Here is a 12,654-nt window from a genome sequence, read left to right on the forward strand (position 1 = left end):
GTCATAAAGGGTGACACTTTCAACCAGCTAGAGAAACAATAGAATGCATTATTTGACAAGTCACTGTACAAAACGTGCTAGCAAGTCCAGAAATGCTTTTACCATGGGAAAAGAAGAGAAGCAGTTCTTAATGCATTCACTTAAACAGTTACACAGGCTTTGGAATGAGCAAAAGAAAACAGGTATCATTGTCTGCCTGCCTGTTATGACTGAGATATATTTTCATGTTACAGTAAATCAAATCAACAAAGAACAAACAAAGGGTAAGTCAATCATACCCTTCCAGGTGTAGGTTTTCCATCGGTGCTGCACACCACCATCTCCGCAGAACTGGCATGTCGTCTTTAAAGGAAGAGCACATTCTCACAATCCACAATGATTGCAATGATTAACATGTATATTTCTATGTTGGAACATGCTGGCCTTAATGATCCACACTGCTATGTTAAATTAACTAAAAGAATTGACCATTTATAACATATTTATCTGTTACTGAATGATCAAATTATCTGTTCAACTTACAACAATGAAGTTGAATGGTGCACCAACAATGAGGTACCAGGTATACTGCAACAGAAAAATTACATAGGTTACAGTATTGATAATATGTTCAGCAAATTTTAAGCTTATGCTATCGTAAGCTTACCATTATCATAAAAATGCCACAGTCATTTGCATGTGTCTGTTGGGGAAGTCCCTGAACCATGACAGTAAAACAAATGTCACAATATATCAAATACAACTTATTAATAAAACAGATGGCATTGCTTTGATGGGACAAGTCAGGTCATATGGGTGTGTATATTAATGTGGACAAAGTTCAATAATTAGTGTGGGAGCACAAAGGTTCTGCATTTAAGCAACTCGCTCTCACCCAGCAAATACAGTTACAGTATCAGCTGCAGGCTGCCCTCTTACTAATGACACAGCAACAGAATGATCCTGTGATACTTGATTCCCATGAAAGCAGTGGTATCTCCAGATGAAATAGTACAATGTTAAAGACATTTACCTCAATGACTTGCCCTGTTTTCTCAACCCAGGGACCTGGAACCAGCTGCTTTGCAAGATCACTGTTGTTTAAAAAAAAAAAAAAAGTTTCAGTATGACAAGTCTTAGATATGTGCAGTCAACAACCTGACAACAATTGCAGAGAAGTCAAAGGAACATGACTGCAATCATCAAGCTAACCAAACGTGGCAAGACAGAGGAACATGTCTGCCTTTAAAAATAAAACAACAATATAGGCAAACAAGCAAAAAAGTTTTCCTGATATTTTACAACTGAAGGTATAGAAAGAGAAGATAATTGGGAGTTAACATATTTTCTTAGTTAGTGCCAAAGACAGTAATAAATGTAAATAAATCTCAGTTGTAAAATCACAGACCTTAGTCAAGGGAAGTACACTGCATGGTTTTTGCCTTAACCCATTTAGGCCTGAGGCCGCCTGAAAAAAAAAAACAACTAAAACCTATGGCATTTCTATAAATGACTCTCTAAAACCTGAAGGTTTTCTGAAAAATTTTGAAAAAGTGCCAACGTTTACAAAAAACGTAATTTCTCAGGCTCTGTAACAGATAGAAAGATGAAATAAAAAACATTTGAAAGCTTACACCCTTGGCTATCATCTATAAATACATCCATTGGCCCTTATGGTAATACAAAATTAGGGAATTCTATAAACCTCTGAAATAAATAAAAAAATCGGCATCGCCTAATAAAACATGCATTTCTCAGTCTCTGTAGCAGATAGAAACCCGAAATAAAAACCATGTGATAGCTTAAACTTAATTTTATTAAGTATTACATTCAGTTGGTCTCATCTTTCTCTTTCGAAAATGTTACAATGCATAAACCTTACAGATTTCATAGAGATTTTAACTGGTACTGGAACTGAGTGGTGAGGTAATTCAGAAACCACCTCATCTTCCACAACCTGTCGGAACAGTCCACATCACCACATTCATTTTACTGGAGGTGGAGATACCTGAGAATGAGAATGCATAGTCAGTTACTTTGGATGAAAACAAATATATATATAGTAGATAAGTGGATATGACGGAAAATACTAGGCAGATCATTAATAAAAACAGAAAAAAGAAGCAGACCCAATGTGGAGCCTTGCGGAACACCCTTGTCAATAATTAAAAGTCAGACTGATGACCTTGAAAGACAACACATTGATGACGATTATGGAAATAAGCATTACACCAGAGAAGAGCATTTTGATCGAGACCAATAGCAAAAAGTTTATCAAGAAGCAAATAGTGGTCAACCAGATCAAAGGCTTTAGACAGATCAATGAAGATTGCACCAGTAAATTGACCCTTATCAAAGAAGTGAACACATCATTTGTGAATTTCAACAAGGTTGTGGTAGTGGAAAAATTTGGTCTGAATCCTGATTGAAAAGGCGATAGAATATTGAATGAATTTAAGTACTGAGACAGCTGGTTAAATATAAGCTTTTCAAAAGTTTTTGCGATTGTGCAAATAATAGAAATAGGGTGATAGTTATTTACATCAGAGGGATCACCTCCTTTGAAAAGGGGAGTACCCTTAGCACATTTCCAGATCGAGGGGATTGAACAGGTGGACAGAGACAAATTAAACAGGTCAGCGAAGGGAATACATCAGGATGGCAAGTTTGATCAATTTAACTTCAAGGCCATCAGGACCAGCACTAGTGTTATCTCTTAGTTGACGTGAAGCAAGAGAAACATCATTGGGCAAGATTTTTTTAAAGGAAAATGAATGGTCAGAGAAGGTACTATATGAGGGGCTGGCAGTCCAACAAGAGTCAAAAAAAGGAGCTACAGATGGAAGAGAAATGATGGTTAAAAGCATGAGAAATAAGTGATGGATCAGAGATAGGCTCATTATGGAATTAAATCTGGGTTAAAACATTTTTGTTATTTCTGTTAAGAATGAGATTCAGTCGCTTCCAGAACCGTCTTGGATTGTGAACATTTTGGGACAGGCTTTCTTTGAAGTAATTAGACTTTGCGTCCTGGTTTTGACTGTACATTCATTGCTAAGTGATCTGTAAGTGTCCCAGTCAGTAGAATCCCTAGATGTACGGTATATAGCCCATGCTTTATCCCTCTGCTTAAAAAGACTAAGGAGTACTGAACTAATCCAAGGCAGGTGTCTTCCTTTGACTCTAAGTCTTCATCGGAGCATGTTTTTCAATAACGTTGTTTATTTCAGAATAGAAGAAGTTCCATGCTCCCTCAGCATAAGGAATTAACTGAAATCTGTCCCAATTAATATAAATCAAATCATAAATGAAATTGTTTTCATTAATATGTTTACATTGTCTATATGTAATACATTTGGGAGGAGAGCGAGGAACCTTTATTTTCCAAACACAAAATATAATAGAATGATCACTTAAACAGTCAGACATGACACCAGACTTAACTATTCTGTCAGGATTTGAGACAAGAATCCAGTCAAGCAGAGATGACTCTAGTGGGTTCATTAATGAGCTGCATGAGGTGTACACTATCAAATAAGTTTCTGTCCTCATAAGAAGAACAATCAAGCCAGTAACTGTTGTCCCCAAGAATAATTAATTCATTATGCCTCCCAAGAGAATTAATAGTAGATAAGATGCACATGGTAGAATGACAGCCAAACAGGCTGACAGTTAACAAACAGGAATCATTTTAATAACAATACTTTAGAACACTCTTTGACAATATTTTTCTCTTTTCTCTCCAACAATTACAACTACTTTTGCTATATCTTTCTTTTTTATTACAGATACAATTACTTATAACTATTTACAACTATTAACAACTATTTGCAATGGTTTTATCCACAAAGTGTGCATCTTTTGTTGCTACAGTGGATCTTTCTTGGCTTCTGGAAGAACATTTCCAGTGCCTCTTGATATGCAACATCGGACACATCTGGCCCATTTATCGAGATCCGCATGCAGGCTGCAAGATGGTCCCCCTGCAGCCTATTGCGGATGTCTGTCTTGATCTGTATTCTGTCCTGGCTAATACGTGAGCTGTATTTGTAGACAGATAGCTAACAAGAAAGACCCAGTAGGCGTGACTCCAGGTTGAGAGCGATTTACTGCAGTCTTCTGAGACTTTTTTGTAAAACTGCAACACAATGAAAATATACACAATGTTACAATTGAAATTAAATATGTGCAACAACACTGGTCACACCTTCCTTTTCAGGTTATAAATCAGGTAAGCAACAGTGCAAACACAGCAAATGGCAACAACCCATGCAATGGTTTACACACAGAACACAAATAAGGCCCAACAATGAACTCAATCAGCCTATGCTAACAGCTAGCGTCCCGATTAGCATCAGCATTGTTAGCACGGTTTCCCAACTAAAATAAAGCGTTTTTAACACCACTCTGAAGTACACAATGTCATTAAATGAGGATGTAACTTAATCAACTAAGAGCAACTATACTCACTGATGGATCTACTCCAAGGATCAGACAACAACAACTCTGTGGTGGAGCACACCCTGCGTGTGTATTTCTCAAGTCAGCCCTTGAAGGTGCGATACCCTGACACGCCACTAAGGGCCACTAAACATCATTTAGAACTGACAGGAGTCAGAACAATCTGCAAATACATTAACTCTTAAGCTTGAAAAGTGATAGCTTAAAATACTGATAGCTTAAAGCAGCAAATCCCATTCTGAGAGCTATTTCTTACCCTGTGTACCCAGTTTACACTGCTGACCGGGACCGTCTGTGCAATGGCAGCCAGCAGGCTTATGGTTGGGTACAGGACACCAAACTCTTCATATTTTGAAGACAGGTCAGACATTATGGCCAGCTGAGTCTTGTTCTGAAAAAGTTCAATGATATGATTAACACAGAACAGTGTTCATGATAACGTTATGTGACAATATCACGTTTTAAAGTTACCTTGAGTGGACCAGAGACGACTTGTTCCTTGAAAGAGGTCCATTCTTCAAGGACTGTGTCAAAATTGGCACGGGCACAGAACTTCTCCACTATTACCTTAGGTGTGTGTGCACAGTGTTATCAGGGAGTGTAGCTGCTTGTGGACCTAGTATGCCAAATGCAGCCATGACTCCAACCTCACTGAAACGCGTCTCGAGATGGGCAATGAGGCCATCCAAATATCACTGCATGAAAAGTGGGATTTTCGTCAGTATGCAGCACTGTAAATTGACGTGGAAGTTCAGGTTTATGGCTGCACACGGCAATTTACAGGCAACACTGAAAACTGCCGTGAATTGTCAGAAATTGACGCGGGCCTTGCTTAGCAGTTGTCCCCCCATGACCCCCCTCCCCCTAATTCTAGGGGAGGCTTTAACATGTAAATAAAAATACTGTGAGCTATACACATGCAAATCAGGGTAGCAGGGGGAGTTTTACTCTAGGTGACATTTTTTTTAAAAGGTATTAACTTCATTAGAAAATCTCTGGTATAAATAGATCAGGCTCAGTATAGCCTAATTATAGACTCTTAAATTTGAGCTTGAATTGATTTATTTAATGAAAGTATTGTAGATTAATTACTGTGTATGTCATTAGCAATGGCCAATGTTATGTAAAAAAGTTACACAAACAATTTGTTTCAACAATTAGTTTTAATCAGGCTTTGCCACAAAGGTTTACTGAATGCAGCATTTAAAATGTTTATTATTGGTTGTGTAATAATATTTGTTAAATGCAAGTAAGAATAGGAAAGAGAGTTGTACAAATGTTTTGTGGTTTTGTTATCCTTGGACCTTTTGTGACTTTGTTACTTTCGGGACCTTTCTGATTCCTGGATCACCTTTGAGGTCAAAGGACAGGGGGTGGAGATGCGTGAGAGTGACGAGCAGAGGAAGACGACAGATGCAGGTTGTCTACTGTAAAGTGAAAACGCAAACTTTTTAGTTAATATCTACGCCAGTTTGAGTGAAAGTGTTCAACCAGGACTCTTATAAAAACGTTATTGGTGATGGGTTCTGTCCGTTTGAGTGGACTACTCGGCACAAGACGACAGAGAGGAGTTTAAGTTAGCTTCTGACCTAGTAACACATTACAAATGCTTAACTGCCTCATAAGCATTACTTAACCATAGTTAACCATTAGTGAATGCTTTTTGGACCCTTATTGTAAAGTGTAACACATGTATCCCTTAGGTAACACATTACAAATGCTTAACTGCCTCATAAGCATTACTTAACCACTATTAGTTGAAATATAGTTGAAGTAATCACATATAAAGAATTTTACACATTTTATTTGAAACAGAATAAAACAGATTTTTACAGATAACATCTCAACTCGCACAGAGGAGAGCTTTGAACAAACATGAACATCTCTTATTTAGTAACATGACAATATGGTGAGGGGGCATGAAAATAGCAGCACAGTGTGTGTATGTGTGCGTTTAAGCTGCAAAGCTATATCAGGCTGCCCTCAGTTTACCCTGCCTAGAAATGTCCGCCACTTGTCGATCAGTCTTTGCGCTCAGTCAGTCTACCCGTCTGTCTATCTACCCAACCTGTCAATCTCCCTGTATGTCAGTCTACTTGTGTCAGTCTACCCCTGTCAGTCTGTCACTGACCCCCCCCCCCCCCCCCCCGTCAGTCTCCCCACTGTCTGTCTGTCTATCCCCGTCAGTCTCCCCGCTGTCTGTCTGTCTACCCCTGTCTGTCTCTGTCTTGTCAGTCTCCCCACTGCCTGTGAGTCTACCTGTATTTCAGTCTCATGTCATGGAGTAGCCTGCCTAGCGGACTAGGGCTGTCAGTTTTTCAAAAAATCAAGTTCGAACTAATTTGAAAAGATTCGTAAATGAATTGAATGAATTCGAATACCCCCCCCCCCCCCCGACAAAACCACGCGACAATATTTTCAGGATTTTTATTGTCTTCACAGGCCGTCTTACATCACATATTAGCCTATACAGCACTCGAATGTTTCTATTAATGTTTTTTGAACAGCTGTATTAACAAATCTGAATAAAATGCTCTCAATAAACATTTGGACCGCACTTATACAGTCATAGTGAAACTGAAAATCCCACGTGCTACATTATTAATAACATAACACAAAACATCAAGAAAATAGAAATAAGAGTTCAGATTAAAGAGCCTTCCTGAATAGAAAATGTAAAATCACAGACAACAGGAGAGAATTGCTCCTAGTTTTTGAACTAAAAACTGTGCAAACAAGGTAAAACACAGAACAAGCCGAACGGCCTGCGGCCCGCTGAGCCGAACGGCCCCCGTCGGCCCGGCTTAATTTCTAATATTATTAGCCAGAAACACAAGCTTATCAACGTGATCGGGATCAAGTGCGGCTCTCTTTTTATTCACAATATTACCTGCCAACGAGAACACCCGTTCAGAGCGTACAGAGGTTCCTGGCACACACAGGTATTTACGAGTCAGCTTTGAGAGTTGCGCGTATCTGTTGCACCCTGTATCTCTCCACCAAAGCAGTGGGTTACTGTCTGCAGAGAGAGGAGTCTCCTTCATTTAAGTTTGCATCTCCTGAAAGGCGTTGCTGTTGCAAAAGTCACTCGATTTGTACAAGTCCCCAAACAGGCTGCCCATCGCACCCAGGGCAGGTGTGTTTTCTTCCTCTTGTGCTTGTGTACAGTCATTGCCTCTCTCATTTTCCTTCATCTCTTGTGACAAGCTATCGCTGACTAGATTTCTCTGTTCAGGTGGAAGATGGACTAAGCGAGAGAACCGGGGGTCCAGGAAGGCCGCTTTATTGAGAAGCATCCATTCTCTGCTTTCTTCACTGTAGCGCATTTTCAAATTTGCCACCATCCTGCCTGTGAAAATAATTAAATACATTTAGCCCTAGGCTATATCACACGCTAATATTGATCTTTCTAATCTTGTTAATTTGAGATTTCAGTATATCAGTCCTCTTGGAAAATACAAATTGTTGTAATATAGGTTTAGGCTATTAGGCTTGAACTTAATGTTTAATTAAAATGAAAAGTCAAATAGGCCTACCTCTCACTTCTTTGATGGCTGATTTATGCGATGCATCCGGACTGCTCAGCTGAGATATCATGACATGCTGCAGAGGTAGGACAGCTGATGCTGTGGGGTAGGCATCGGTGGAGAGGGCCTGAGTTGCCACTTTGAAAGGTTTCAGTGTGTCTTTTAGTTGCTCAACCACAGACCACTCAGAAGTGCTAAGCTCCAAATGGGACATCTTCTTTTCAAAAATGACAGCTGCCACTGCTGCTTGCTGGTCAGATGCACGACATATCATGTCATAGGTAGTATTCCATCTGGTGACGCAGTCATTTATTAGTCTCTCTTTTTTCAATCCAAGGAGCTCCTGCTTTTCTTCCAGCAGGCAGCTGTCTGATGGAGACCTTCCAAAATGAGCTGCAGTTTGCTTTAGTCTGGAAAGGGCCGTATCAACGGCTTTCACGTCAAGCCCCTTGCGCACTGCTGGGTTTAGCGTGTGGGCCAAACAGGGCACATGAATAAGCCCCAGATTGCGTATGGCGTTCACATAGTTCAGAGCATTGTCGGTGGTAACAGCTACAACCGCTTCCCGGGAGATGTCAAATTCATCCATAGTGCTGCCGATGCTTTCTGAAACATGGACAGCTGTGTGGCTTCCTCTCAGCTCCTTAGTACACAGAACATAATTGTCAAGTTCCCATGAGTCTGAAATACAGTGAGCTGTGACTGTCACATAAGCATGTGTGGCCAGCGATGTCCATCCGTCTGTGGTAAGCGCGAGAGTCTTGTCCTTCAGAATAGTCTTTATGTTTTCCCGTGTGGTGTCATACACTTGCACTATGTGTGATGAGATTGTGGTCCGACTTGGAATTTTATATCGTGGCTCCAGTTCCATCATGAGATCCCGAAACCCCTCTCCCGAAACGACACCTATGGGGCACATATCCTTGCATATAAATCTTGCTATCTTGTCAGTGATGGCATTTTTACGAGCTGCTGGCAAGGGCCCTGCTGAAGTTGAGTGTGCCGAGTAGTAGGCAGTCAGACGAGGTTGTACACCTGACGTTGCTCCGGCAGCGCCGCTCGTCTGTGGTGTCTCGGTCTCCGCTGCCTCGCGTGGGTGGCAAGCTAGCAGGTGAGTCCGCAGATTTGTTGTCGTTGAAAAGTAAGACAGCTGCTTTGTACAGAGTCTACAGACAGCTTTATCTTTTTGAGTTAGTTTTCCATCCACGGTGTAGAACCCAAAATACTTCCACACGCTACTCCTTAGATGATTTGGTGTTGTGATTTTCCGCTCAGGACGGCTTCGCTCGCTAGTGTCTTCCATTGCGTTACAAACAATACATTATTAGCTGAATTGATAGGGTCAAGGGTCAATAGGAGCGCCCTCTGCTGGATCACAAGGCGAACTACTACAAACGGTCAGTTGCGCTTATAGACTGTACATTTTGAGTTCGAACATGTCATTACATTCGAATACGAACTTCCCCCCCCACATTCGAACAAATATTCGAATTTCGAATAAAAAGTGACAGCCCTATAGCGGACCATGTCGATGCTTTCCTCCAAGCCACGCGTGCCACTCGATGACATAAAGGTGGTCTATAAGCAGCTGCTCAGTGCGGTTTCCCCTTAATCTCCATACTGTCTCTTCATATGACCTCCATGCCCTTTCAATGTGCTGGGTGTGGGCCCCTGTCTCAGCATTGGCATAAGAGACACTGTGATTTACTGTGAAATGCCTGTATCCCAGCTGAGGCAGAGCATTTCAATAGGCTCACCACTCATCATTGATGACACAAGAGCCCCTTTTGACATGATGAGCTATCAGTGACACCAGTTCCCTCCTCGACCTCTTCTCCACCAAGAAAAGCACCGACTTCCCTGACCATCTTTGAGGGCGCTGCCCTGGCTGTCTTCGCCCCGGCTGCCTCCGAGTGCTTTGCACCCCCAGCATCCCGAACACCCACTTCCTCCGCTTCCAGCCCCCAGCCATCCTGCCCCTTCCATACTGTGTTTTGGGAAAAATGACAGAACAAGAAACAAGAGGTTATTAACATTGTGTCAGATAAATTAATAATGTTAGCAGGAATAGGGGAAAATTCATTTTCATTAGAGGTGCAATATGTAGAATTTTAACAACTGTATATCACACTGACAGCCACTTCGACATCAAGTTGACAAATTCGATTAGACAAAGTAGAATGCAAGATTACCATGGAATCCAATAGTCACATCTGTCCAAGTCAATATGATCACTATAAATGGATGATTATTGTAGCCAAATTTAAGAGTTTCTATAGGAATGATTCTGTCCCATTCTGTTTTTCATCACTATAAGCATGAACATCATAAATGATGGCCTGCTGTTTCAACTAGGCTTCTGTCAATCAGCAATCCGATCATTTCCCTGCGATTGAGAGGACGAGAGCAGGTGAGAATTTCCCTGCTCCTTGCTCACAGACCTTTCAAAAAAAGCAGTGTTGTACACATAAAACTTTTGTTTTACCCCAAAATTCTGATCAAGTTTTACATATTGAATCTTGAATTATTATTGAATATACTGCATATTTATTTTTCCACATTGGTGACATGGTTATAATTAGTGTTGATTAGAGTTAATTCTCATTTCCAGACTCTAATATTTCAAATTGATTGTGTGGGGAAGTTCCGCCTCAATTTTGTAAAAATAAGTGGGTGCCTGGGTGGAAACGTTTTGTGAGTTTTAAAAAAACAGTATTGCAAAACCAACCAACAGTCTTTTAGGGTGGGCCTTTCGTTGCTAGCATTGCTGACATTTCTGGTAAGGCGGGTGCAAAGCAGAGCTAACCAGCCATTGGTTGAGGACGACAGACTAACACAGATTTTCATTTAATTTCATTTGCTTGTTCTGCCCATGGAAACATTCAAATTGTACCAAAGGAAATAGCAAACAATTGCATCTATTTTCAGAAAGGAGCAGGAAAAAGAAAAATCTTATTTTACCTTTTCATGGAAGCTGCTCGCAGCCAGCGGTAGCACTATTACAAAATCCTGCACAAACTTCCCCAGACATTCAAATCTCGTCCAGTCTTGACCTGAACGTCGGGCACAAGACTAAGTCATAATTAGCAGCTTAACAATTTGTAGCAGTTAATATAAAAAGTTACCTTTCTTTTATGTCTGAAGTGACTCTCATCTATCACCATGAAATGCCTCCCTCCCCCAATTCTCTGTCCTTCTCTCTGACGCAGCCTCTCCATCGCTGTCACACAGACCTCCCTCAGTTGCTTTGCCATTCTTGAAAGGGTTCTTGAGGACCCAGCAACATTGTCCATCATGAAATCAACCTGGCGCAACCTCAGTCCTTGAGAAAACCTTGAAATAGTATGAAATAATTTCAGTCAAAACCCAATGACTAATGTACAGTAAAGGCCATAAATTAATTTAGGCTTTCTTAAAGGTAACCTGCCACTGATTTATTTAGTGAAGTATTGTCAACAGCATTCGAAATATAGACAAATATTGCCAAAGTTAGAAATCTCAGTATTGTGACAACAGGAGCTTAGTGGGCTACAGACATCCAAACACCAAACAAAATAAATGTATTATTAGTCAAACCTGTACACACATTTCATCCAGTTAAACAGAGACACCTTCAGTCTTGTGAAAATTGACTTGTGTTGAATAGACTTCTTGCACTTGCATCACCTCCTGGAAAAATACAATAATGACAGAGGTATAAATTAGCATAGCTTACACATTCTGTGCTGGGTTCAGGCACCACTAGCCTTGGTACAAGACTTTCAATACTATATGACAAACTGGTGGGGGGAGCCATAGGTATAATATACACTGACGCCTAAAGAGCCGCCATTTTTGAGCAGGCCCAGCAGAGCCGTCAGTGCATGTACAGGTATGGGTAAGAGGCGCTAAGCAATGTCAAGAAAACAATTATTCGCTTAATCTTCGACCGATTTCCAATCGGTTTGATGTGTTAAAAACTGTGCGGCGAAATAATTTTCCAGCTTTTTTAGGGGCAAATGCGAGTGAAATGCTCGCTGTAGAGCCCTGCTTAAAAATTAGACGCCAACTCCTCCGCTGAGTCAGGCGGTCTATTCAAGATGTGACAGCAGCTCTGGCTGATGGCTAGGCGGGATGCTTTGCTGTTAAGATGCCACGGTCGGCTCCACGCTCCAGTCCAATAGCTGGCAGCAATGGCGTATAAGCAACTTTGCCTACCACCATTACGACTCAAAGAAGAAGAAGAACTGGCAAATTGGGGTTCTCTGATCCCCGAACAAAGCCCGCCCCATTCTCTACAGATACGAATCGCGCTTGCAGGTACACAAATCACTTTTGCCCCAACTACGCTGAGATATTTGGTGCAGAAGTCAGAGCGCGGGGGACGTGGGATTTGAAAGAGGAAAGCGGCATTTGTGACCCGTAGCAGCAGATTCAAGCAGTTGTAGTTACTGACTCGTGACCCGTGGCAGCAGAGTCAAGCAGTTGTAGTTACTGATTTGTGTGTGTGCTGAAAAAATATCCAAGAAAAAAATTTATATTTGTGAGAAAGAATTCTACAGGTGTGCAACTCTCATTACACAAACTCACATACTGATTTACAGATGTTCAATCTTCACATTCTTTGATACAGGCGTGCACGTGTTGGAGCAAAACGTGTGAGAGCAGGAATTTCTTAATTTGTGATTTGTAACAGAGGATTTGTGCA

At 40.9% G+C, this 12,654-nt stretch overlaps 1 protein-coding gene and 1 long non-coding RNA gene across 2 annotated transcripts; both read right to left on the bottom strand.

Moving 5' to 3' along the window:
• Window positions 1-273: 273 nt before the first annotated feature.
• LOC311258822 lies at window positions 274-1,073 on the bottom strand. Its single transcript, XR_014622783.1, has 4 exons — window positions 1,013-1,073; window positions 647-697; window positions 523-567; window positions 274-342 (listed from the first exon to the last, which is right to left on the bottom strand). It is a non-coding gene; the product is annotated as an uncharacterized lncRNA (long non-coding RNA).
• A 3,504-nt stretch (window positions 1,074-4,577) lies between these two features.
• LOC311258441 (E3 SUMO-protein ligase ZBED1-like) lies at window positions 4,578-9,270 on the bottom strand (the record flags this gene model as incomplete). Its single annotated transcript, XM_084354700.1, has 3 exons — window positions 4,578-4,583; window positions 4,697-4,831; window positions 7,984-9,270. 3 exons carry the CDS (start codon window positions 9,268-9,270, stop codon window positions 4,578-4,580), a joined length of 1,428 nt encoding a protein of 475 aa, XP_084210826.1.
• Window positions 9,271-12,654: the final 3,384 nt, after the last annotated feature.

Source organism: Pagrus pagrus (assembly GCF_965226575.1).
Source record: "Pagrus pagrus genome assembly, chromosome: 6".
Lineage (NCBI taxonomy): Eukaryota > Metazoa > Chordata > Actinopteri > Spariformes > Sparidae > Pagrus > Pagrus pagrus.